This window comes from Macaca thibetana, chromosome 14, assembly GCF_024542745.1.
Source record: "Macaca thibetana thibetana isolate TM-01 chromosome 14, ASM2454274v1, whole genome shotgun sequence".
Classification (NCBI taxonomy): Eukaryota; Metazoa; Chordata; class Mammalia; order Primates; family Cercopithecidae; genus Macaca; species Macaca thibetana.
In genome coordinates, this window is record NC_065591.1 from 41,944 (window position 1) to 68,706 (window position 26,763).

Genomic DNA, 26,763 nt, shown 5'->3' on the forward strand with positions numbered 1-26,763 from the left:
ATGTGTGAATATATGTGTAAATTATCAAATAAAGGGGCCAGGCACAGTGGCTCATGCCTGTAATCCCAGCACTTTGGGAGGCCGAGGCGGGTGGATCACTTGAAGCCAGGAGTTTGAGACCAGCCTGGCCAGCACAGCAAAACCCGTCTCTATTACAAATATGCCCCTGTGCTAGGCGTGGTGGGACACATCTGTAGTCCCAGCTACCCAGGAGGCTGAGGCAGGAGAATCGCTTAAACCTGGGAGGCGGAAGTTGCAGTGAGCTGAGATCACAACACTGCACTCCACCCTGAGCGACAGAGCAAGACTCTCAAAAAAATAAAATAAAAAAAGGAACATTAACTAGAGTTAGAAACTAATTTCATTCTTTTTAGAATTCAACACTTTTCCTAGGTCACCAGTTCCACCTTTTGTTCTTACCAGAGCAAAGTCACAGGACCCCCTTCCTGGGAGTCACTGTCATTAAATCGATTCCCATCAGCTCAGCCCAGGGTAGGCAAGGTTCAGGAATGGGAAGTGCTTTTGTCTGGGGAAACACGCAGGTAATCCGATGCTAGGAAGGAGGATGTGCATGTGGGTAAGAGCCCAGGAGGAAGCAGCTGGTGCCTGACAGGGCGAGCCATCAGAGCTGGGCCTTGGTGCTGCCCCAGAAGGAGCCTGTGCAGAAGTGGGAGCTCAGTGGATTCCACCTCATATGTCACAATCCAGCAGGTGGCCAGGACTCAGCCTGGGTTTGAAGTGAGTAATGCCTTCCCTGTCTCAGAGATTAGCTCTAACTGTCACTGGAGGAAGCCCTGGGGGAGGGGGACTAGTGTGGGGACAAGGAGACCAGATAGAAAGTGCTGGAATGTTCTGGAACCGATCTGTTTCTGGAGGAGAGGCTGAGTATGGAGAGTCAACAGAATGTGACCACCTTCAGAGGGAGGAGCTGGGCCATCTCCAATAAATCCAGGGACAAATGCCTTCAGTCCTCAGACTGTTCCAATAGAGGGGATGCCATGTATTCCAGGGTTCCCTTTCCAACTCATGTCAACCTTGCAGTCCCTTTGAGGAGATGAAATGTATTTCATGCTGGAAATAAAGAACAGATTTTCTCCCATTAAAAATAGCCCTACTAAAGGAGACCAACATGCTAGAAGTGCAGCACTAGGGCCTCAGGACTACACTTTGGGACATGAAGAGGGCTGGGTGGGGGCTGCTCGGCCCAAGTCTGGATCTTCTAACCAACAGATGCTGAGCTTGCCCTTCACCTGGGCACAGAAAGCAAACTCGGTCTGGGATTCCAGTCAGTCTGTTCAGTTCAAGAGGGTCACAGAAGAAAGCTTTTTCCACTAAGAGCTTCAGCAGAGTGAAGAGTTCAACACAGCAAACAGGCAGCTCCTTTGTATATGTGACGGGGTGGCCCTGAACGTAAACACAACCCTACCAGTCAGCGCAGCACAGCTCACGGCCTGAGAAGACGTTCCAGTGGCAGCCTCTGGTGTCCACTCAGTTCACATATTCTGGTTTCACCAAAATTAGCCATGAGGTCTCGTCAGAATTGGGATGTGGATGTCTCCTACGTCACCATTTATTGTGTGGGGGCAGCCATCATCCTATTTGTCTGGTCCATTAAGCTGGAACACAGAAGACAGAGGGTATCAGCTGTCTCTTAACACACCCAGGCAGGCCAGCAGATCTCTGGTCAAACAGATCTAGCTGCAAACATGCAAAATATCTCACAAAACAAGCTGCATTCTGCAAATACTGCTGCTGTGCAGGCTAAGAGCATCCCAGCAGGCCTGGGCAGAGCAGGGTGGCTAAACGGAGAGCCTCATTCTAAGGGACCTGAAGTGCCCAAATCAAGATGTACTGATGCTCGTGTGCTTAAAACCATGCACTATTTGGAAAAGTAACCCCTTGGATAGTAATTCTTTAAAAACCAAAAAATCATAACCCATTTTACGTACATTTGTGTGAAACTACATTACACAGTTCAAATCCTGTTGGGCCACTTCCAGAACCCCACAGGAGCTACCAGAATTATAATCTGCTTTTCTATGAAAACAGAAGTTGGGCCCGGGGAAGCTGGCTCACACCTGTAATCCCAGCACTTTGGAGGCTGAGGCGGGTGGATCACCTGAGGTCAAGAGTTTGAGACCAGCCTGACTAACGTGGTGAAACTCCGTCTCTACTAAAAGTACAAAAACTAGCCGGGCGTGGTGGCGCTCGCCTGTAATCTCAGCTGCTCAGGAGGTTGAGGCAGCAGAATCACTTGAACCCGGGAGGCAGGGATGCAGTGAGCCGAGATCGCGCCACTGTACTCTAGCCTGGGCAATAAGAGTGAAACTCCGTTACAAAAAAAAGAAAATGGCCAGGCGCGGTGGCTCAAGCCTGTAATCCCAGCACTCCGGGAGGCCGAGGCGGGCGGATCACGAGGTCAGGAGATCGAGACCATCCTGGCTAACACGGTGGAACCCCGTCTCTACTAAAAAAAATACAAAAAACTAGCCGGGCGAGGTGGCGGGTGCCTGTAGTCCCAGCTATTCGGGAGGCTGAGGCAGGAGAATGGCGTGAACCCGGGAGGCGGAGCTTGCAATGAGCTGAGATCCGGCCACTGCACTCCAGCCCAGGCGACAGAGCGAGACTCCGTCTCAAAAAAAAAAAAAAAAAAAAAAAAAAATAGGAAGTCAGAGCAGGAAAGGGCTCCCTCAAAAAAGCCTACTGGACTGATCTAAGACCTCTGCTGCCTTGTGAGCTGGCCAGGAGGCACTCGCCTCTCAGCGTTTAAGTCTCGTTGTTAGCTGGGTTCCCTGCTACCATAATGAAGTGACCATGATTGGTAAAAAATCAGCCTGCGACCAGAGGTTGGAGGTCTCGGACTGGTGGAGGTGAGGAGAGTGCTGACCCCATGGCCCTGAGCCACGAGGCAGCCACAGCTGTGGACGAGGAAAAAGGATCAGGATTTCCTAAGACACCTGCCTTGGAAGACAAGAGGAGCATCAATTGTGATATATTCTGGTTGATACAGTTTGGCTGTGTCCCCACCCAAATCTCACCTTGAATTGTAAGGATGGGCCAAGTGGAAGTCACTGAATCATGGGGGCGGGGCTTTTCCATGCTGTTCTTGTGGTAGTGAGTACGTCTCACAAGATCTGACCGTTTTCGAAAGGGCAGTTCCCCTGCACACGTCCTCTTGCCCGCCGCCGTGGAAGACGGGACTTTGCTCCTCCTTGTCTTCCACTGTGATTGTGAGGCCCCCACAGCCATATGGAACTGTGAGTCCATTAAACCTCTTTCCTTTATAAATGACCCAGTCTCAGGTATGCCTTTATTAGCAGCATGAGAACACACTAATACACTGGTGAAATCCCCTTTGGACAGTGTCACATCTGCCTGTAATCATAACGCTGGACTTTTTTTTTTTTTTTGAGACGGAGTCTCACTTTGTCGCCCAGGCTGGAGTGCAGTGGCACCACCTTGGCTCACTGCAAGCTCTGCCTCCTGGGTTCACGCCATTCTCCTGCCTCAGCCTCCGAGTAGCTGGGACTACAGGCACGCACCACCATGCCTGGCTAATTTTTTTTTTTGTATTTTTAGTAGAGACGGGGGTTTCACCATGTTAGCCAGGATGGTCTCGATCTCCTGACCTCGTGATCCACCTGCCTCAGCCTCCCAAAGTGCTGGGATTACAGGCGTGAGCCACCGCGCCCGGCAACGCTGGACTTTAAATGCTTAATGCTACCTCCCACTGAAAACCCTTAATATCAAGGCTACACATGCTACATGATTCTCATGGGAAACTGCATTTTCCGTAACTTCACTTGTTTACAGGCGGTTTGGAATCTCTTAGAAAGAAAGCATCGAGCCCCTTTGGCTTTCCTCAGCGGATTATAATCGATCAATGGCTCTCATACCAATTACTTCCGAAAAGCATCACTAATGGAGCCTTCATCCCACACAGATGCAGAGAACTTTAGCTTCTCAAAGTTCTTTAACCCGTATCATCTCAGAATCACATACCAGGCCTTAGAGGAACACTGTTGGCTGCTTTACTTTAGGGAGTGAAGATAACGCCTACAGTCTGTTAAGAGTACAGACTCATCAGCCCTGAGTGTCTGGACGTGTCCCTGCTTGGCCTGTTACCATCTGTTTCTTCATCTCTAAATGGAGTTATTGAAAGTAATACCCAATCAGGTCCAGGTAGCGCCTGGTGCAGGATTCACAGCATCATCGGTTACGACTGTTACCGTGTTAGCCAGTGGGGCTCCATACCAGATGGAGCACACCCTAGAGCAGTGAGGAGGGCAGCCCCTTGGATGGTCCTCCTCAGCGTCTGTACCTTCCCAGTTTCCCGCCGGACGAGGTCCCGCATCTCTTCTGTCCAGCCCAGAAGCTCCACTAGCCTTTCCACGCTGTGAACCACGTCCCCCAGCTGGGCCACGTCCCTGCCGCGAGGACGCCACGCCAAGGGTCCCACCAAGTCCCGGTTGATGAGCAGTCGGGGAACAGAGCTCCGCACGGCCTCGGTCAAGCTGGCAAAAGGCTCCACCTGAAAAATGGCCCAAATGTGAGGGTACAGTGTCCACCCTACAAGCCCCGCAGGATGTTTCGTGCCACAGCCACTGAGGCCTTGGAGGAGCAGCAGACTGGCAGTCAGACCCGGCGATACACAGAAAACCCACCACCAATCTCATTTCTTCAGTTGAGCTCCTGCCGCTTGGCCTCAGTGACTCTCTTTCCTCCCCTCAGCCTCCCTCTCTTCCACTCCTTGCTGCTTCCACACATCCTTGCTTCTCCCCACCTCCGTTCCAAGGCTCACCAGGGATCCAACCTTCCTACCTCCTCTTTGTGAGCACGTTCTGTTCTCCCTGTCCTCCCCAGCTCGCTGTCTCCGCATGCCACAGAGGGACGACAGCACAGACTCGTCCATCTCCTCTGGCTAGCCCTGCTTGCAGTGACAGCCACCACCAGCATCGGGCACCCAGAGAAGCTGGTGCCCCCAAGCAGGAGTTACTGTTACGTCTCTCCATGGTCTTCACCACCCAGCCTCTAGAGAGGCCTAGCTCGGTGCCATCAGGCTTCTTCATACAACTCTCAAAGCGTCTTTTAAGAGGAACAAGGTAAAAAATGGACACATTAATAAATGGCATTAAAACTGGCTCATTATCTGGGAGGAAAATGCTCCATTCCTACCTCCCATTGAAAAAAAATTCAAATGGATTAAAGGTTTCAATGTAAACAAAACAGTTCTTGAAGAAAACTGAGAGTTTACAAGTAAGGATAGGGAAAAACATTTTAGATGTGAAAACTGAAGTCAGATAAGGCAAAGGAAAATGACAGATCTGACTATGTAAATACTATTACATCAGTATCTACATAAAACTACTATGTAGAAAATTAAAAATTTTTAAAAACCTCTCATCATAAACTGCAAAAATATTTACAACATATGACAATAGTTTATATTGCTAATTGATAAACTCATTTATAAACATATAATGTATGAACTAATTTATAATGAAATTTCTATTAATAGCCGGGCACAGTGGTTCATGCCTATAATCCCAGCACTTTGGGAGGACAAGGCAGGTGGATCACCTGATGTCAGGAGTTCAAGACCAGCTTGGCCAACATGGTGAAACCCCGTCTCTACTAAAAACACAAAAATTAGCTGGGCGTGGTAGCAGGCACCTGTAGTCCCAGCTACTCGGGAGGCTGAGGCAGGAGAATGGCTTGAGCCTGCGAGGTGGAGGTTGCAGTGAGCCGAGATCGTGCCACTGCACTCCAGCCTGGGAGACAGAGCGTAACTCTGTCTCAAAACAAAAAGAAAAGAAATTTATATTAACCTTAAAATTGATTTATATTATATTATTTAATTTCTATTAAAATTAAAACTAATTTATATTGCTAATTTACAATGACCCAATGAAAAATGGACAAGAGATATAAATATACAATCCAAAGAGAGGAAACACAACTGGCCAATAAACATGAAAAGATGAATTTCATTCTTTACTACAGAAATGCAAAATCCACACCCCCCTCCACACACACACATGCATTTTTTAACCAATTTGATTTGTGTGATTTTGGTTTTGGTGAGGATGTGAGAAAATGGCTACACAAAAACACAGTTTGTGGCAATGTAATTGTTACATCTTTCTGGAAGGCAAGTTCTCAATATTTATCAGCACTTACCCTTCAGGAGCACTTGCATGGGTAGGTCAGGGTGACACACAGGGATATTTGCTACAGCGTGGGATCTCATTCTGTTGCCCAGGCTGGAATGCAGTGGCATGATCATAGTTCACTATAACCTCAAACTCCTGGGCTCAAGCAATCCTCCTGCCTCAGCCTCTCAAATAGCTGCAACTACACAGACCGCACCTGGCTATCTTTTTATTTTTTGTAGAGACGAGGTCTGACTATACTGCCCAGGCTGGTCTCAAATGCCTAGCTTCAGGCAATCTTACTGCCTTGGCCTCCCAAAGTGCTGGGATAACAGGTGTGAGCCACAGTGCCTGGCCCAGCATTACTTTTAATACAAAAATTATATACAATTTATTGTCATTGTCCATCAGTAAGAAATTGCTTACATAAACTTTGTATTAAATCCACAAAATCTATGTTAAAGCTCTTGTGGCTGAATATGTTTCAGAATTTTTGAGATTTTAAAAAAGATCATATGGTTTACACCCCACATACTATGTCACACCTAAAGGGGATCCGGAGTGGTACTCCATAGTCAAACACATTAATATTTCGTCCACAAAGCACATGAGACAGAGTCCATGCGTGACACCAGCTCATTCAGTTCACGATGGCACCGTGTTTACAGACATGGGCCTCTCAGGTGGGACCTCATATCCGTATAAGGGAAACTGTCAGCATTAACAAGGCAGCAGATCTCCATGGACTCACATTGTTACATGAAAACAGCAGGCTGCAGAATAGAATGTACAGTGCTGTCCAACTTTTAGTTAAAAATTACCATCTGTACGTGTGCATTTGTACAGAAAAAGAAACCTGAGAGGACACAGAATAAAATGCTAACAGTTGGTGGGATTAAAAAGTTGATTCTTTGCTTTATATCTTTATATAATGTATGAATATTTTCTTTCTTTTTTTTTTGTTTTTTTTTTTTGAGACGGAGTCTTTCTCTGTCACCCAGGCTGGAGTGCGGTGGCGCGATCTCAGCTCACTGCAAGCTCCACCTCCCTGGTCCACGCCATTCTCCCGCCACAGCCTCCCAAGTAGCTGGGACTACAGGCGCCCACTACCACGCCCGGCTAATGTTTTGTATCTTTTTTTTTTTTTAGTAGAGACGGAGTTTCACCATGTTAGCCAGGATAGTCTCGATCTCCTGACCTCGTGATCCGCCCGCCTCGGCCTCCCAAAGTGCTGGGATTACAGGCGTGAGCCCCTGTGCCCGGCCCTGTATGAATCTTTTCAAACTTATAATAAGGAAAAAGGCCATTTTCATTTCACTTCAATAATAAAGACGGCTGGTGGCCCGAGTGTCCACACCTGGTGGCCAGCATGGTCAGCTGCTCTCAGCCCGCACTCTGCTGACCACCATGGCCCCTCTGACTGCTCCTGCTGTGTCTGTCCCTCCATCCTAGGCCTAGCATGGCATTCTCATGTCTGTCCACACCCTGGGCTCTCCTGTCTGCTCACTCCAGCACCCCAGCTCCTGCCTCTGGGCCTTCTTGGACTCCAGACTCATATCTACCTGCTCAACACCTCCAGTCCACAGTACATCCTCAAATCCGTGGAAACAAGGCTGAGTTCCTGAGCTCCCCCAAACCCACCTACCAGGCTTCTCCATCTCAGGAAATGGCGGCTCCATCTTTCTAGCTGCTCCAGCCACAGTCCTGGAGTCCTTGGGAATCCACGCCCTCCCATGCACCGCGCCAGCACGCCCACTCTGCGTTCACACACACCCAGACTCCAGCACCCCTCAGCCTCTGCTGGCTTTACCCGGCCCCCAGCCAGTGCCAGCCGGTGATTACCTACAAGGGCCCTGCTGGGTCTGCTGCTCCTAGTCTTGCCCCCGTGGTGGGCTCACAGCCCAGCACCCAAAGGAGTCCTCTCAACTTCCAAGCTCTGGCCTGGAACCCAAGCTGAATCCATTCATCTTCTGAGGCAGCGCCAGCCTCCCATGAGATGACACTTGTGCCCCACCTCCTTCTCTGCTCCAGCCCATGCCCGTCACTGCTGACGTCGCCCCACCCTCCTTGCTGTTTGTCACCTGTGCAGTGTCCTCTGCCAGACCCCCTCACCTTGGTAAACTCTTAGCTCCAAATCCACCTGCCTGGCTTGACACTGCAGCTGGTTCCCAACCCTCCTAGCCCTTCTTTCCTACTTGTTATCTTTCCCAGAACATCAATCATCTCCTCACAAACTACATAACTTCTTACACTGACATCTGACTGTGGATGTTGAAAGCACTGGAGCAGGGCCCAGCACACAATGAAGGCCCGAACAAACATACGCTCTGGGCCCTGCGGCTGCCCTGGGCCCCTCGAAGCACAGGTCTTTCTGGCCCTTCTGCCCTTGGTGCCTATATCCAGTCACACACACACTGCGTGACTCATCACAGCTTTTAGGAATTTCCTGAGCTTCAGACGCAGATGCAGAACAGCTGCTTGGCCACATCCAGGGGGCGTTTCCCAGGCACCTGAGACATGCACAGAACCGAGCTGGGCATCCTCCCTCCCAAATCACGCCTCACCAGCAAATGCCCTGACTTTACAGAACAAGCCAGACGCCGCCTTCTCACACCCCCAAAACAACACAGGCTGCAAGTCCAGTCCCCCTCCTCGCTGTCCCTCAGGTGACCACAGCTCCACCTTCTTCAGGACCAGCCTCCTGGCACTGCTTGCTCCACTCTCCACTCCCCAGAGGCCTCTCTGACCCCAAGGGTGCAGCTACGTCCCTGGGCCAGTCCCTTTGGATTTATCACTACTCCCAACGCAGCATCAGTATTCCTAATCTGACCTGGGAGGCCTGCCCCTCCACCTCATCCCGACACCCCCTTTCCTCCTCCCTTCTCCTCACACGTGGTGCCCCACCCGCACCTATACCACCTCCAAAGCGCAGCAGCTTCCTACCTTCCTGTCTCCCGCACAGGCTGCTGTTCCCTCAGCCTGGAACCCCAGCTGAATCCACTCACTTTCCGAAAGTGGCACCAGCCCCAGAAGGGCCCATGAGATGATTTCTGTACCCCTCCCTTCCCCTGCCCTCCAGCCTCCTCCCTGCACAGGCTGACAAACCTCCAGGGAGGTCCCGAGGATGAGCAGCAGATCTGCCATGGGGAAATCAACCACGTGCAGCAGGAACCTCTGGGGCAGCGGCTCCCCAAAGAACACAATGTCGGGCTTCACAACGCCGGTGCAGACCGGGCAGCGGGGAACCCTGTCTGCCATCACGTCAGCCTGGAAAACAGAGAAAACAGGCCTGAGGAAGATGCCTGCAACACCCTGTAAAAGGAAAAGGCAACAAGTTCTTATTAAAGTGTCAAACATTCTCCCCCAAAAAAGGTGGGAGAGGTATCATGAACCCCCATGTACCCAGCTTTAGGAATTACCAGTTTTCACAGCTGATTGTGTCATAGCCCTCCAGAATCTGGGAGGAGGTGTTGGAGCATTTAAAAGCAAATCTTGGACATCATACGTTTCACCCATTATTACTTCGGCAGGCATCTAGCATATCTAACACCGTGCTCTACACCTGGGATGGTGACCAGAGACATTCTGGTGCTAAGAAAACACCCGGTAGACCACACCGGTCCTCCAACAGTAGTCTGCAGGCATTTGGCCTACACCGAACATCATTCGGTCACAAGGTGAAACTGTCTCTGGTTTGAGCTTCAGTGATCATGTCATTGCCTCAGCCCGGGGAGGCTTTCAGGTCGGCTTCACTCACTGGCTGGCATTATTAGGAGGAACATCTGCCAAACACTGCTTCCCTACTGGCCAAGGTGAAGTAGACACAACTTCACTGAGTCAAGACTAATATAAACTAATGCCTTGGAGCAGATGGAAAAGGGAGAGAGTTACAGAGGAAGACACCTGACTTTCTAAGGGAAACCTTTACCGCTAACGGGGCTTGTTTTAAGCAGGCTCAATCCAGCAAGAAGCAACAGAAACAAAAGACAAAAGAAAGAGACCCACAAAAGATTTCAGATAATCTTGGATACACAGTAAAACTGTATTATATCTAAATTAAAAAGAAAAAACTGTTATCTTGGAGGCATGGGGTATAGTAAAAAAAAAAAAATTAAGGAAGCAAAAAAAAGACGAACTTGAAAAATCTATTAAAGGCCAGGCGCAGTGGCTCAGGCCTGTAATCCCAGCACTTTGGGAGGCCGAGGTGGGCGGATTATGAGGTCAGGAGATCAGACTGTCTTGGCCAACATGGTGAAACCCTGTCTCTACTAAAACACAAACAATTAGCCAGGCGTGGTGGTGCGCACCTGTAATCCCAGCTACTTGGGAGGCTGTGGCAGGGGAATTGCTTGAACCAGGGAGGCAGAGGTTGCAGTGAGCTGAGATTGCGCCACTGCACTGCAGCCTGGGCAACAGAGTGAGACTCCATCTCAAAAAAAAAAAAAAAAAAACTATCAAAGATACAAAACTATTAAAAAATAATGTAGCAGACGTGAAAAATAACCAAACAGAACTTCTAGAAATAAAAAGTACAGAAATAAAAAATTAAAGCTCAACGTCTGTTTCGAGTTGGTTTTGGGAAAAAAGAAAGCAGCAAACACTCAATGGAAGGACTTTATAACAGAAAACACAATATTAGCAAACCGGAAGAAAGACCAGAAGAAATCACCCAGAACGCAGCACAAGGAGGAGCAATGAAAGAACAGAAGAGTGATCAGGAACAGCAGGAGAGAGAAGGACTAACGTAGGTTCAATCAGAGGTCCCTAAAGAGAGGGGCCAGATAGTGGGCCAGGGGCAATGCATATCCCAAGATAACAGCCGAGTATTATCCAGCAACCATGAAAGACACCAACCCACAGATTCAGGATCTCAAGCAAGCGAGGGCTACTGAGCCAGCATGAGGGTGCCCACAGGAAAAACATGAGTCACAAGCACATCTGTGGTTGTTTTTGTCCCAAGAGGTTCTCAGGAAGTTTAGTAATTATACGTGGTCCTTCAAAGGGGGAGGGTGGCTGTGAGGTGAATGGTTAAGTACTTGTGAGACTTCAGGAAGTGACAGAAGGAAACAGAGGAAGAGAACTAAGCAGACCTCTCAGGGAAGGGTGAAGGAACCATTCATCTCATCTTGCCTTTGATCTGTATCTGGGAAGATAAGCCAGTAATCCACATTAGCAGTATGGAGTCTTTGAAAAGTGTTGGTTTCTGTTTAGCCCTTAGTGAAGAAAGCCTAATGGTGGTTGGGGAGGGAGGGGTATAATGAGGCACATCTGACCTCCCCTCCTGCTATGGCCAGGAACTGACTTCCAAGGTTTCTCTGGGGTTCCCTTGACCAAGGGGAGGGGTCCATTCAGTTGGTTGCAGGGCTTAGAATTTTATTTTGTATTTTATTTTTTTGAGATGGCATCTTACTCTGTCACCCAGGCTGGAGTGCAGTAGCATAATCTCGGCTCACTGCAACCTCTGCCTCCTGGGTTCCAGCAATTCTCTTGCCTCAGCTTCCCAAGCAGCTGGGATTACAGATGGGTGCCACCACACGTGGCTCATTTTTGTATTTTTAGTAGAGACGGGGTTTCACCATGTTGGCCAGGCTGGTCTCAAACTCCTAACTCAGGTGATCCATCCGCCTCAGCTTCCCAAAGTGCTGGGATTACAGGCATGAGCCACCGCGCCTGGCCTAGAATTGTATTTTATTTTTCTCAAGGAAGGTCTACAATTTTTTTTTTTTTTTTGAGATGGAGTCTCTCTCCTGTTTCCCAGGCTGGAGTGCAATGGCCTAATCTTGGCTCACCACAACCTCCACCTCCTGAGTTCAAGCAATTCTCCTGCCTCAGCCTCCCGAGTAGCTGAGATTATAGGCATGCACCATCATGCCCGGCTAATTTTGTATTTTTAGTAGAGATGGGGTTTCTCCATGTTGGTCAGGCTGGTCTCGAACTCCTGACCTCAGGCGATCCACCCACCTGGTCTCCCAAAGTGCTGGGATTACAGGCGTGAGCCTCTGCGCCCACCTGGCCCACAAATTTTACGCAGAAGAAATCAAAGGAAATTCATATGGAAAACCAGCATGGAGAAACTGCAAAACTCCAAAGACAAAAGTCTTAAAAAACAGGCAGAGAGGCTGGACACGGTGGCTCATGCCTGTAATCCCAGCACTTTGGGAGGTTGAGGTGGGCGGATCACGAGGTCAGGAGTTCGAGACCAGCCTGACCCCATAGTAGAGATGAAACCCCATCTCTACTAAAAATACAAAAATTAGCTGGGCGTGGCAGCACGCGCCTGTAATTCCAGCTACTCAGGAGGCTGAGGCAAGAGAATCGCTAGAACCTGGGAGGCGGAGGTTGCAGTGAGCCGAGATCATACCGTTGCACTCCAGCCTGGGCGACAGAGCAAGACTCTGTCTCAAAAAAAAAAAAAAAAAAAAAAAAAAAAAACCCAAACAACAACAACAAAAATAAAACAGGCAGAGAACAGATAGCAACAGTTTCGGAAATTTACATGAAAAGGCAAAAGATTCAGAACAGCCAACACAGTACTGAAGGAGGAGAACAAAGGCGGGGAATTAACAACAACTTGTTGCCCAAATTATCTATTTTATTCTCTTATTTATTTATTTATTTTGTTTTGAGATGGAGTCTCACTCTGTTACCCAGGCTGGAGTGCAGTGGTGCGATCTCAGCTCACAGAAATCTCCCCCTCCCGGGTTCAAGCGATTCTCCTGCCTCAGCCTCCTGAGCATCTGGGATTACAGGTGCACCACTACACCCAGCTGATTTTTGTATTTTTAGTAGAGATGGGATTTCACCATTTTGGCCAGGCTGCTCTCAAACTCCCCACCTCAGGTGACCTGCCTGTCTAGGCCTCCCAAAGTGCTGGTATTACAGGTGTGAGCCACTGTGCCCAGCCCCTCATAATCTCTTTTAAATGCAAATCCCTTCACATCATTTTCCTGCCTAAATATTCTTCAATGCCTCCCATGATCGTCAGGATACAGTTCAAATCCTAACAGGGCAAGCAGGCCTCCCATACTCCAGGTCTCTGCTGCCAGAAACAGACTCTTACACCCAGACAGCCTCATCTCCAAGGTGCTTCCCAGCCTGCTCTGTTCCTACAGCTGACTCAGCATAGCATCCAGTACATATCTGCAGTAAAACTGGTATGGCACCCAACTGTAACTGTTGGATGACTCCACCTTAATTTGTTTTCATATCCACAGAACCCAGCAAAAGGCCTGGCACTGAGCAGACCAAACTATTTGTGGAATAAATTGGTCATTCAATGAATGAATGAGTTGATAAAAAGAATAATACGCATATATTAAGTTTCTATATGTGCTGGACTCACACTTCCTAAGTTCAAAACTTACTACAAAGCTATAGTGACCAAAACATGACAGTGCAGGCACAAGGATATACATATAACAATGAAATAGAACTGAGAATCCAGAAATAACCGTACACCTAGGCCAACTGACTTTCAACAAGAATGCCAAGACCACAGTTTCCGTTTAAAAAACGGTGCTGGAACAATTACATATCCACATACAAGAAAATGAAGCTGGATCCCTACCTCACAGCACACACAAAAATTAACTCAAAAGGGATCAAAGAACTCAATGTAAAAGCTTTAAACTATACAACTCTTATAAGAAAACATAGGGGTAAAATGATACCATTTCTCAGATATTCCAAAAGAGTGAGAAAAAAATAGATAAACTGGATTTCATCAAAAATCAATACTTTCATGCATCAAGAGATATCATCAAGAAAGTAAAAAAGACAACCTACAGAATGGCAGAAAATACTTGCAAACTATGTGTCTGATAAGGATCTAGCTTCCAGAATATATAAAGGACTCTTAACAATAAAAAAGACAACACAATTTTTTTTTTTTTTTTTTTTTTTTGAGACGGAGTCTCGCTCTGTCACCCAGGCTGGAGTGCAGTGGCCGCATCTCAGCTCACTGCAAGCTCCGCCTCCCGGGTTCACGCCATTCTCCTGCCTCAGCCTCCCGAGTAGCTGGGACTACAGGCGCCTGCCACCTCGCCCGGCTAAGTTTTTGTATTTTTTTTTTTAGTAGAGACGGGGTTTCACTGTGTTAGCCAGGATGGTCTCGATCTCCTGACCTCGTGATCCGCCCGTCTCGGCCTCCCAAAGTGCTGGGATTACAGGCTTGAGCCACCTCGCCCGGCCAAGACAACACAATTAAACAATGCGCAAAGGAATTCAATCTCCAAAGATACACAAATGGCCAAAAAGTACATGGAAAGATGTTTGATATCTGAATCATTAGGAAAACACCAATCAGTGCTACAACGGGTTACCAGTTCCCACCCACAGGGATAGCTGTAATTAAAAAATGGAGGCCGGGCGCGGTGGCTCAAGCCTGTAATCCCAGCACTTCGGGAGGCCGAGACGGGCGGATCACGAGGTCAGGAGATCGAGACCATCCTGGCTAACAAGGTGAAACCCCGTCTCTACTAAAAAATACAAAAAAATTAGCCGGGCGAGGTGGCGGGTGCCTGTAGTCCCAGCTACTCGGGAGGCTGAGGCAGGAGAATGGCGTGAACCCAGGAGGCAGAGCTTGCAGTGAGCCGAGATCCGGCCACTGCACTCCAGCCTGGGCGACAGAGCAAGACTCCGTCTCAAAAAAAAAAATGGAGAGTAAGTGTTGGGATATGGATAAGAGGAGACCCTTGCACACCGTTGGTGGAATGTAAAATGGTCCAGCTTCTGCAGAAAACAGTATATTCGCTCCTCAAAAAGTTAAACACGGGCCGGGCGCGGTGGCTCACGCCTGTAATCCCAGCACTTTGGGAGGCTGAGGTGGGCGGATCACCAGGTCAAGAGATTGAGACATGCTGGCCAACACGGTGAAACCCTGTCTCTACTAAAATACAAAAATCAGCCAGGCGTGGTGGCGGGCGCCTGTAGTCCCAGATACTCAGGAAGCTGAGGCAGGAGAATCGCTTGAACCCTGGAGGCGGAGGGTACAGTGAGCCAAGATTGCGCCACTGCACTCCAGCCTGGTGACAGAGCGAGACTCGTCTCAAAACAAACAAACAAAAAAGTTAAACATGGGCAGGGCACAGTGGCTCATGCCTGTAATCCCAACACTTTGGGAGGCTGAGGCGGGTGAACCACCTGAGGTCAGAAGTGCAGGAGCAGCCTGGCCAACATGGTGAAATCACATCTCTGCTAGAAATACAAAAACCATTAGCTGGGCGCGGTGGCTTAATAGTACAAGGTTTTCTTCTGGGGTAATCAGCATGTTCTGGAACTTGATAGAGATGATGGGTACCCACACTGTGAAGGTACCAAATGCCAATGAACTGAACACCTTAAAATAGTTAAATTTAAGTTATGTCAAATTCACCTCAATAAGCTGGGTGGATCACTTGAGGTCAGGAGTTCGAGACCAGCCTGGCCAACATGATGAAACCCCATCTCTACTGAAAATCCAAAAACAATGGGTCAGGCGTGTTGGCACACACCTGTAGTTCCAACTACTCGGGAGGCTGAGGCAGGAGAATTGCTTGAACCCAGGAGGTGAAGGCTGCAGTGAGCAGAGATTGCGTGCAGCCTGGGTGACCAGAGCAAGACTCTGTCTCAAAAAAAAAAAAAGAAAAAAAAAAATTCACCTCAATAAAAAATAAGTAAATAAAAAAAGTCCTGTGCCATGTCTCCATTTCAGAGTTTTATCTTTATTTAAGATTTTTTTCAACTCTATCCTATTCTATTTTAAGAAACCCATTCTACAGAAATACAGAAGTACATAGCAGCATAAGCATAGGTATCACTGTTATATTTTATTTAATAGTGAAAATTACATACATCAAAGAATGTCCCACAATACGTGAATGGCTAAATGTAATACTCTATAGTTAATAAAAAGAGTAAGCAGAACTGTGGGTATTCACACAAGAGATCCATGAAACTGCTCAGTAAAAAATCAAGCTGTAGAATACTAAGCTTAAAATAACTCCAGGCCGGTTGCGGTGGCTCAAGCCTGTAATCCCAGCACTTTGGGAGGCCGAGACGGGTGGATCACGAGGTCAGGAGATCGAGACCATCCTGGCTAACACGGTGAAACCCCGTCTCTACTAAAAAATACAAAAAACTAGCCGGGCGCGGTGGCGGGCGCCTGTAGTCCCAGCTACTCGGGAGGCTGAGGCAGGAGAATGGCGTGAACCTGGGAGGCGGAGCTTGCAGTGAGCCGAGATCCGGCCACTGCACTCCAGCCTGGGCGGCAGAGCGAGACTCCGACTCAAAAAAAATAAAAATTAAAAAAATAACTCCATTGCTGAATTTTTTTGTTTTTTGAGACGGAGTCTCGCTCTGTCACCAGGCTGGAGTGCAGTGGCACCATCTCGGCTCGCTACAACCTCTGCCTCCCAGGTTCAAACAATTCTCCTACCTCAACCTCCCGAGTAGCTGGGACTACAAGCGCCCACCACCATGCCCAGCTAATTTTTTTATTTTTGGTAGAGACAGGGTTTCACCGTGTTAGACAGGATGGTCTCAATCTCTTGACCTCGTGATCTGCCCGCCTTGGCCTCCCAAAGTGCTGGGATTACAGGTGTGAGCCACTGTGCCCAGCCTGAAAAAAAATTTTTCAACTGTGTGTAGGTGTATGTACATAAATACGTGTAGCACGTTTACATAAACATATCACTTTTTTTTTTAAAAAAGGCCTGGAATATTATACACCAAGCTGTTAAAAGTGGGCAACAGGGGCTGGCGTGGTGGCTCATGCCTGTAATCCCAGCACTTTGGAAGGCCAAGGTGGGCGGATCACCTGAGGTCAGGAGTTCAAGACCAGCCTGGCCAACATGGTGAAACCCTGTCACTACTAAAAATACAGAAAAAGAAAAAAAAATTACCTGGGTGTGGTGGTACATGCCTGTAATCCCAGCTACTTAGGAGGCTGAGGCAGAAGAATTCCTTGAACCCAGGAGACGGAGGTTGCAGTGAGCCAAGATCACCCCACTGCCCTCCACCCTGGGTGACAGAGCAAGACTCCGTCTTGAAAAAAATTAAAAAGTGGGCAGCTGGAATTGGCTGAAAGGAGATTCATTTTCCCTACATATTTCTTCTTTTTTTTTTTTTTTTTTTGAGATGGAGTCTCGCTCTGTCACCCAGGCTGGAGTGCAGTGGCCGGATCTCAGCTCACTGCAAGCTCCGCCTCCTGGGTTTACGCCATTCTCCTGCCTCAGCCTCCCGAGTAGCTGGGACTACAGGCGCCCGCCACCTCACCCGGCTAGTTTTTTTTTTTTTTTGTATTTTTTTTAGTAGAGACGGGGTTTCACCGTGTTCGCCAGGATGGTCTCGATCTCCTGACCTCGTGATCCACCCGTCTCGGCCTCCCAAAGTGCTGGGATTACAGGCTTGAGCCACCGCGCCCGGCCTTTCCCTACATATTTCTATATTATCTTAAATTGTTTTACAAACATGTATTAAATTTCTAATTTACAAATAAAAATTTTCATACTATTACTGTTCAACTGTCCTTTCGAGACAATGCTTATAAAATACCACTTTTCCAGATCACCCCAACAGCAAACTGCAGAAGGACGACCGACAGCAGGATAACTCACCCGAAGGACGACCGACAGCAGGATAACTCACCCGAAGGACGACCGACAGCAGGATAACTCACCCGAAGGACGACCGACAGCAGGATAACTCACCCGAAGGACGACCGACAGCAGGATAACTCACCCGAAGGACGACCGACAGCAGGATAACTCACCCGAAGGACGACCGACAGCAGGATAACTCACCCGAAGGACGACCGACAGCAGGATAACTCACCCGAAGGACGACCGACAGCAGGATAACTCACCCGAAAGTCCTCCCCTGGGAAGGGTCTTCGGCAGACTGTGCAGGTGGCAGAGGCAAACGTTCCATGAGCTTCAACCAGCTTTGAGGCAGGGATGCCCGACACTGAAATTCAAGCCAAAGCTAAGTGTTGCTGCTGCCTCCAAGATGAGCACACAAGTCCCAGAGCACAACTTCTGGGCTTGGCAGGCCTCCTGGAAGGAGGCACAACCCCGTTGGGTTGCGATGTCCTCAAGCCTGGTGTTCATGCCCATATCACCTACATGCACCACCAACCAGAATAAGGCAGGGGAGCAAAGGGGCGCCCAGCTGGAGCCAAATCACGGTTAAAACAAAGCCTGTCAAAACTCAGTACAAAACACCATTTGATAAAAGCTCAAATAAAATTATATCCAGTCGGGCACGGTGGCCCACGCCTGTAATCCCAACACTTTGGGAGGCCAAGGTGGGCAGATCATTTGAGGTTAGGAGTTTGAGACCAGCCTGGCCAACATGGTGAAACTCTACCTCCACTAAAAATACAAAAATTAGCCAGATGTGGTGGCGGGCACCTGTAGTCCCAGTTACTCGGGGAGGCTGAGGCAGGAGAATCGCTTGAACCTGGAGGTTGCAGTGAGCTGAGATCGTGCTACTGCCCTCCAGTTTGGGCGACAGAGAGAGATTCTGTCTCTAAAAAAAAAAAATTATATCCGGCCGGGCGCGGTGGCTCAAGCCTGTAATCCCAGCACTTTGGGAGGCCGAGACGGGCGGATCACGAGGTCAGGAGATCGAGACCATCCTGGCTAGCACGGTGAAACCCCGTCTCTACTAAAAATACAAAAAAATTAGCTGGGCGAGGTGGCGGGCGCCTGTAGTCCCAGCTACTCGGGAGGCTGAGGCAGGAGAATGGCATGAACCCAGGAGACGGAGCTTGCAGTGAGCTGAGATCCGGCCACTGCACTCCAGCCCGGGCGACAGAGCAAGACTCCGTCTCAAAAAAAAAAAAAAAAAATCATATCCAATACCAGGCTGGGCACAGTGGCTCACGGCTGTAATCCCAGTGCTTTGGAAGACCAAGGCAGGAGGATCACTTGAGGCCAGGAGTTTGAGACCAGCCTGGGCAACATAGTGAGACTTGTCTTTAAAAATTTTACAAATTAGCCAGGCATGGTAGTGCATGCCTGTAGTCCCAGCTAGTCCAGAGGCTGAGGCAAAAGGATCACTTCAGCCCAAGAGCTCAGGCTATAGTGAGCTATGATCATGCCACTGCACTCTAGCCTGGGCAAAAGAGCCAAGACCCTGCCTCAAAAAATTGTATCCAATATGTAGGAACACATTTTCTATTCTATACCAAGTTAAAATGAGGATATAAATATCATAAATTCCAAAAGAACGGCTTGGTAGAAAAACAGACAAAAAGTGACTTCCTATGAAGGTTGTGTTAGTGTTGTCATGGTCCCCGCTGTAGGAGGCTTCCCAAGTCCCTGTCGCTGCCCTAACTCAGCAGTGCTGAATCTCACAGCCAGGAGCTCCCGCCTTCCCACAAGGCCTGCCCTGCTGCACCTCTGGGAGAAGAGACCACCAACATGGGGTACCCACTGCTGCCTCTGTGGTTCCAAGCTAGGGGATCCTTCTGGCAAGGAAACACATGCCTGGAGCCAAGGTGCCTCCTCTTTTTACCTGACAACACATCAGCAGACTGGCTGAGCCGCTCCTGGCTCCCGGAGAGCTGACTGTCCCAGCGCCTGTCCGCAGCACTGCACTAAGGAAAAGGCCCCACCAAGTGCTTCCGCAAGGTGCACGGCCAGAAGGTGGCACAACCTGTGAACCGCTGGTTTGGGCACCATGTGGATATGGCCAAGAAATCACCACAGACTGGGTGTGACAATATTAAGGAATTACTAGTGATTCTTTAGCGTGAAAATGGTATCAGAGTTGGTTTTATTTTTTTTTAATTATTTTTATTTTTATTTATTTTTTTGAGACAGAGTCTCCCTCTGTCACCCAGGCTGGAGTGAAGTGGCATGATCTCGGCTCACTGCAACCTCTGCCTGCTGGGTTCAAGAGATTCTCCTGTCTTAGCCTCCCAAATACCTGGGATTACAGGCACACACCACCATGCCTGGCTAATTTTTTGTATTTTTAGTAGAGATGGGGTTTTGCCACATTGGCCAGGCTGGTCTCGAACTCCCGACCTCAGGTGATCCACCTGCCTCGGCCTCCCAAAATGCTGCGATTACAGATGTGAGCCACCACACCTGGCCGGAGTTGTTTTTAAAGTATCCTCTAGAGATATCCATTCATGTGTTTATATATTATTTCTAGATTAAATTCATAATATGAGAGGTTTGCTTCAAAATAATCTGGGGATTTGGAAGAAGGTGGTGAGGACGCAGGAAGGACTGGCTATGTGCTGGTGATGAGGACAGGACGGTTCGTTACATTTTTCTCTTTGCGTGTGCTCAAAAAAATTCCATAATACAATTTTTAAAAGAGAGAAGAAAAAAGAGAGATCATCACACCAGATTGGCAAAACAATGTCAACTTCTGCCCAAAATACACAGCTCTGCAGGTATGTAGGAGAACAAGCAGTGGCCTTTAAACACCCAGAGACATTTTCCTTGGGAACAAAGCCCTAACTAGTTGGCTCAAAAACAGTCCCAAGGAAGAAGCACAAACACCAGGCTTCGGCCGTCCCCAGAAACAGGCACCTGAGCCTTCCCTGTGAGAAAAAGAATGTGTGCGACTCACAGAGGGCTCACCTCTCTCAAGCCCATCGATGTTCTGTGTGTAGAGCCGCAGAAGCAGCCCCTTGTCATGAAGCAGCCGGAGGAAGTAGTGAGTGATGTTGGGCTTATAGTTTCCAGGGTACAGCTCCTTGGCCAAAGTGAAAAAGGGCTTGGGGTTGTGAAAGAAGAATGGGAGTTCGAAAATGGCCTCGGGGTACGGGAGATCGTACTGCTGGAGGTTGCTGTACAGGCCACTCCCTGGAGATCTGCAGGGAGAGAAGACAGAGGCTCTGAGGCCTTTGCAAGAAACCGGGCAGTGGGGAGGGCAGGAGGCAGGGGAGGGGAGTGCAGAAGGCAGGTGGGACTGCGGGCAGTACCTGAAGTCTGGAATGCCACTGGGTGTGCTGATGCCGGCTCCCACCATGGCCACCACCCTCTGGCAGGCTCTGGCCCGAATCAGCTCAGCTACATCCTGCAGGGAAAGCTTCCCCTTGTCACTGTCGCCTCCACTTCCAACAACACTTGAAGCACCCACAGAAAAAGATATAGGCCTTCTTCCATCTTTAATACTGACAGAAAAAAACACAGCAGCAAAGGAAACAGATAGCGACCAGTCTCAGGATAGCAAGAAAGCATGGTTCTGCCCTCTGCACCACCCCCACCATCGAGAATGACCATGTATGTCCTCCCAGGCCTCTCAAAATAATCACCTTTCTCAGATGACTAGTGGGCTACAACGGAAAGCAGTCATAAATCAGAATCAAGACTTATTTGGGAGCAAAAATTTCAGGTTAATGGGAACTGTGCTCATTTCATAATTCAGTACACTCAGTAGGCACTCAACTCTCTGAGTGCAAACCTCCAAAGGGGTTTTCTTTTTTTTTTTTTTTTTTTTTGACACGGAGTCTTGCTCTGTGCCCCAGGCTGGAGTGCAGTGGCGCGATCTCGGCTCACTGCAAGCTCCGCTTCCCCGGGTTCACGCCATTCTCCTGCCTCAGCCTCCCGAGTAGCTGGGACTACAGGCGCCCGCCACCTCGCCCGGCTAATTTTCTTGTATTTTTAGTAGAGACGGGGTTTCACCGTGTTAGCCAGGATGGTCTCGATCTCCTGACCTCATGATCCGCCCGTCTCGGCCTCCCAAAGTGCTGGGATTACAGGCTTGAGCCACCGCGCCCGGCCCCAAAGGGGTTTTCTAATGAAAACTCGTCAAGTAGTCGAGAAGCAAAGAGGGAAAACCCTGGCTCTAAAACCATCTCACCACCTATTAAACGCCCCATTTCAGACATTTATTAACTTAAAGTCATTCCTCAAATAGCTACTGTGCTGCTACTAAACATGAACTGTTAAGAGAAGCATAAAGGAATGAAAGTTATTATGGCTGTTGAGTGCCTGCTGAGGCCAAGGTATCCCGAAGGGTGCCTGAGTACATTCCTCATCTACGTAAATAAAATGTTTGTGAGTCACTGAATAACATATAAACGGCATTTTACCAAATGTCTGGAACATCAGATGTATGGCTTAAAGTATATGCTGCATGGTGTGAAATTCACTGGGAGTGGGGGACCCTGAGGGGCAGGCATGGGGGCAACCTGGGAGGGACACTGTGCAAAGGACACAAAGAACAAATTCAGAGAGCTCCAAAATCCAAAGCCAAACTGCAGAAAGCCCATGCAATGGACTCCTCATAGGGAGCCCTGTGCCTCCTGCTTTAGGGCCAGGGGTAGCAAGGATTTGTTTAACAGTCTTGCAGAGTATCACTGATATTAGAATGCGCTCCATGTGTTTGTCGGTCCTGGTCCCCGCTCCATCCATAGCACCTAGAACAGAGTCTGGCACAGAACAAGAGCTCAGTCAGGGCTTCTTGGATGAATGACTGACTCTTTAGGATCTTTTGTTTGAGACGGAGTTTTGCTCTTTCTTTTTTTTTTTTGAGACGGAGTCTCGCTGTGTCGCCCAGGCTGGAGTGCAGTGGCGCGATCTCGGCTCACTGCAAGCTCCGCCTCCCGGGTTCACGCCATTCTCCCGCCTCAGCCTCCGAGTAGCTGGGACTACAGGCGCCCGGCTAGTTTTTCGTATTTTTAGTAGAGACGGGGTTTCACCATGTTAGCCAGGATGGTCTCGATCTCCTGACCTTGTGATCCACCCGCCTCGGCCTCCCAAAGTGCTGGGATTACAGGCTTGAGCCACCGCGCCCGGCCAGAGTTTTGCTCTTTCGCCTGGGCTGGAGTGCAATGGTGCAATCTCAGCTCACTGCAACCTCCACCTTCCGGGTTCAGGTGATTCTCCTGCCTCCGCCTCCTGAGTAGCTGGGATTACAGGCGCCCACCACCACCCCCAGCTAATTTTTGTAATTTTAGTAGAAACGGGGTTTCACCATGTTGGCCAGGCTAGTCTCGAACTCCTGACCTCGTTATCCACTTGCCTCATCCTCCCAAAGTGCTGGGATTACAGGCATGAGCCACCACGCCCAGCCGACGTTTCAGGATCTATTAAACATTTTTTTTCTTTTTTTTCCCAGGTAGATAAGAGTCTTGCTCTGTCACCCAGGCTGGAGTGCAGTGACTCAATCATAGCTCACTGCAGCCTTGAACTCTTGGACTCAAGGGATCCTCTTGCCTTAGTCTCAGAAGTAACTGGGACAACAGGCTTGCGCCACCATGCCCGGCTAATTTTTAAATTTTTTGTAGAGATGGAGGTCTCATTATGTTGCCCAGGCTGGTCTTGAACTCCTGGCCTCAAGCTATCGCCCTGTCTCAGCCTCCGAAAGAGCTGGTATTACAAGGGTGAGCTACCACTTCAAGCCTCACTTTTCACCAATATTTTCAGCAGTGTGTCAGACAGCATCAAGTCAATGTACCATTACTTACTTAAATATTCATCCATTATAGGGCATTTGATACCTAACAACCATGGACCTTAAGATTTTTTCCTATGTAGGCTCAGCTCTTAGATGCAATTACTATGGAGACGGGTATGATCACATGGGGTGGGAGCATTAACCGCACAACATTTATGAGGGATAATTAAAGCGTTAAATGCATATACTTTTGGACCTAGCAGTCCCAGTACTAGGAATTTATGCAAAAAGTGAGGTGCAAACAAGGTTATTCACCACAGCATGATGTAAGTAACTAAAGGTTAGAAGATATTTCAATGGGGGAATGGTGAACTAAACGACAAAACCCCGTAAAGGACGTCCACAGATCAGCGTAAAGACGGAGGCCCCGGGTGTTGGAACGGAAGTAACTCCCAGACATGCCTCAAAGGAAACACGGCAAGGTGAGAAAGGGGGGCGAGGTGTAGACAACGAACACGCAAGAAGTGCTTGTCCTTGCCCAAAATACCTCGAAAAGAAGAAACCGGGAGCTGCTGCCCTCGGCTGCCTCCGGAATGCCCTGGGCACCGCGGGTCTGGGAGGCCTCTGCAAGGGGCGCGCCGAGTCCAAGGGCTCACCGCGGACCCCGCGGCTGCCTCTCGGTCCCGCACTGACATCGTCCCTGCCGCCAAGCACCAGCCGACAGCTCCAGGCCTGGAACGGCCCCACGTCTCCCCCGGCCTCGGCCCGTTCAGCTACCCGGCCCCACACCCGGACGGCTGCCACGGCGCGCCAACCCCAGAACGCCATGTTCCCCGCAGCCTGAGGAGTCCTCCAGACTCGCCCCGCCTCCGCCTCCCGGCCCCGCCTCCGCCTCCCGGCCCCGCCTCCGCCTCCCGGCCCCGCCTCCGCCTCCCGGCCCCGCCTCCGCCTCCCGGCCCCGCCTCCGCCTCCCGGCCCCGCCTCCGCCTCCCGGCCCCGCCTCCGCCTCCCGGCCCCGCCTCCGCCTCCCGGCCCCGCCTCCGCCTCCCGGCCCCGCCTCCGCCTCCCGGCCCCGCCTCCGTGTCCACGCCTCCGGCGCGACCTGGTAGACGCTGAGGCCGAGTAGAGGAAGTTCCCTAGTCTGGTGTCTGACCTCTCGCCCAGGAGGTCAAACCTGGAGCCAGCATTTCTGTATCCTGCGCTCACACCTTTTTCAACCCGGATGGCGGTGACAGTTAATACTTTCTGAGCGCTTTTACTATGGTCAGGCATTATATTTACACCTAGTCCTCGCAAGACCCTACTGGGAAGGTCATTTGAGAGGAGCAATTCCGGGTCACAAAGGCTGACACCACAAAGCTAGTCCATGGCCGGTTCGACCACAGGCACCCATACTTTTTAAGCCTCAGTGGCACAACCAGGTGCGCGGGAAGCGGGCTGCAAACGCCGGAGAGTTTTGTTCCGAGCGCAGACATGCGCGGTTACCGGGCAACCAGCGGGCCCCGCCCCCCGGCCGGCTACGGCGCTCCCAGCCTGCCCCGCGCCGCGCGGCGCCGGAAGTGAGTGAGCATTTCCGGCAGACATCCCCGCGGGGCTGACATCCCGGTTGTTCTTCTGTGCCGGGGGTCTTCCTGCTGTCATGAAGGACGTACCGGGCTTCCTACAGCAGAGCCAGAGCTCCGGGCCCGGACAGCCCGCTGTGTGGCACCGTCTGGAGGAACTCTACACGAAGAAGTAAGCTCCGAGCAGACAGACGGGCCCTGGGCCCCGGCGATAGAGGGAGACGGAGGGGGCGGGCGGGCGGAGAAGCGGGCCCTTGATGGGCTGAGGGCGCCCAGACCCAAGTTGCGGGGAAACGGGGACGTGTAGCGACTGGCTGTGCCGGCAGGGTTTGCTGAGGAACCCCGAGTGGCAGGGTCGAGGAATAAGAAGGATGACAGACCACGAGGGCCAAGAGCTGTAGCCAGGATGTTTGGGTCTGAGATTCAGTGCTTCCCTAACGAGGGACTGTGACTGAGGCTTCTGAACTCGTCTACCTCGGGTCTTACTAAGACGGTTCAGGGGAAGCCTTTGCTTTTAGCTCTGTATTCCAGCGAAACAAGCAAACACACTTTCAGAACCAGATTGCCACCCACTTTGAGAAACAGATCTTGGTGATTCGCGCTTAGCCTTGGCATGGTGTAACTGTATCCACAGTTATCTTTCTCATGGTCTGGAGTTGATAAACCAGAGGCTAGTGCAGCTTTGCTCTCTTCCCTATTCATTCTGCAACTGGTTGCACCCCGTCCCATTGTCTTTACCTTCCATTGTATTTCTCGCTGGGCTGTGTGCCCCTAGAAAGATCTTTAAGTTTGTTTAGAAACAGGATGAATTGCAGAGCCATTAAATTGTTGCTAACCACTAATCTCCTTTTAAAATGATAGGATAAATTGCTGGCATTGGGCTGGAGCTATTCCATAGAAAATACATCTCCTGTAGTAACCTCCCTGTTAACCCTAGCATTTAATATAATACCTTTCACCTAGATGTTCCATACATGTTTTGATGATGTTTAGCATTCAGCAGCCTTCTGCTATTAGCAGTTTTTGAGAGCAAATTAATGTTTGGCAAATAATGGTTTGTGTTGGATAGCACTTGGTAATTTTCTTTTTTTTTTTTTTAGACGGAGTCTCGCTCTGTCGCCCAGCCCAGGCTGGAGTGCAGTGGCGCGATCTCGGCTCACTGCAAGCTCCGCTCCCCCGGGTTCACGCCGTTCTCCTGCCTCAGCCTCCCGAGTAGCTGGGACTACAGGCGCCCACAACCGCGCCCGGCTAATTTTTTGTATTTTTAGTAGAGACGGGGTTTCACCGTGGTCTCGATCTCCTGACCTTGTGATCCGCCCGTCTCGGCCTCCCAAAGTGCTGGGATTACAGGCGTGAGCCACCGCGCCCGGCCCAGCACTTGGTAATTTTCAAAGCATTTCATATGCGTTATTAAATATTAGCCTTTAGGTTTTGGATGAAGCGCTATTTAATCCTTTATTCATCCTTTTCACAGAGGAGGAAACTGAAGCTCATTTTAATTGTCTTCCCTGAGATACTAGCTAATAGGTAGAAGAGCCAGAATCTCAAGGTAGATATGTATGATTCCAAAGTTCTCGTTTCCAATCAAACCTCACAGTAACCCTCTGAGGTAATCTAGAATAATGTTCTCCATTTCATACCTGGGAAAACTGAGTCTTAAAGAGAAGTTAAGTGATCTTAAAGTGACATAGCCATTCAACAGCAGA

General features: G+C 49.6%; 3 protein-coding genes across 7 annotated transcripts in view; 1 reads left to right on the forward strand and 2 right to left on the reverse strand.

Annotated features, from left to right (window-relative positions):
* Positions 1 to 26,763, forward strand: part of PSMD13 (proteasome 26S subunit, non-ATPase 13) — a 65,393-nt gene that overhangs the window by 21,541 nt on the left and 17,089 nt on the right. Inside the window, exon 2 of the mRNA XM_050758953.1 lies at positions 25,074 to 25,229. Coding sequence (XP_050614910.1) covers positions 25,135 to 25,229 — 95 coding nt within the window. The 5' untranslated portion in view covers positions 25,074 to 25,134. The remainder of the gene's footprint in view (positions 1 to 25,073; positions 25,230 to 26,763) is intronic.
* Positions 1 to 26,763, reverse strand: part of BET1L (Bet1 golgi vesicular membrane trafficking protein like) — a 69,036-nt gene that overhangs the window by 12,500 nt on the left and 29,773 nt on the right. The gene's annotated exons all lie outside the window — the stretch shown is intronic.
* Positions 344 to 24,993, reverse strand: SIRT3 (sirtuin 3). 5 transcript variants are annotated; one of them, XM_050758950.1, is made up of 7 exons: positions 24,891 to 24,993; positions 21,076 to 21,267; positions 20,732 to 20,964; positions 17,995 to 18,095; positions 9,258 to 9,419; positions 4,322 to 4,531; positions 344 to 1,616 (listed from the first exon to the last, which is right to left on the reverse strand). In XM_050758950.1, the coding sequence occupies exons 1-7, from the start codon at positions 24,968 to 24,970 to the stop codon at positions 1,596 to 1,598; spliced, it is 999 nt and encodes a 332-aa protein (XP_050614907.1). In that variant the 5' UTR covers positions 24,971 to 24,993; the 3' UTR covers positions 344 to 1,595. The 5 variants fall into 5 exon arrangements, with proteins under 5 accessions (XP_050614907.1, XP_050614909.1, XP_050614905.1 ...); XM_050758952.1 differs by having other exon boundaries at positions 21,076 to 21,170; positions 24,891 to 24,913; XM_050758948.1 differs by lacking the exon at positions 24,891 to 24,993 and adding an exon at positions 24,043 to 24,423.

Excerpts from the sequence above, each read along its gene's own strand:
- SIRT3 (XM_050758948.1), bottom strand. The coding sequence starts at position 24,323 with ATGGCGTTCTGGGGTTGGCGCGCCGTGGCAGCCGTCCGGGTGTGGGGC. Across the intron at positions 18,096-20,731 it reads CATCGATGGGCTTGAGAGAG|TGTCGGGCATCCCTGCCTCA; the intron begins GTGAGCCCTCTG and ends CTTGAATTTCAG. Across the intron at positions 9,420-17,994 it reads TCCCAGGGGAGGACTTTCGG|GCTGACGTGATGGCAGACAG; the intron begins GTGAGTTATCCT and ends TCTGTTTTCCAG.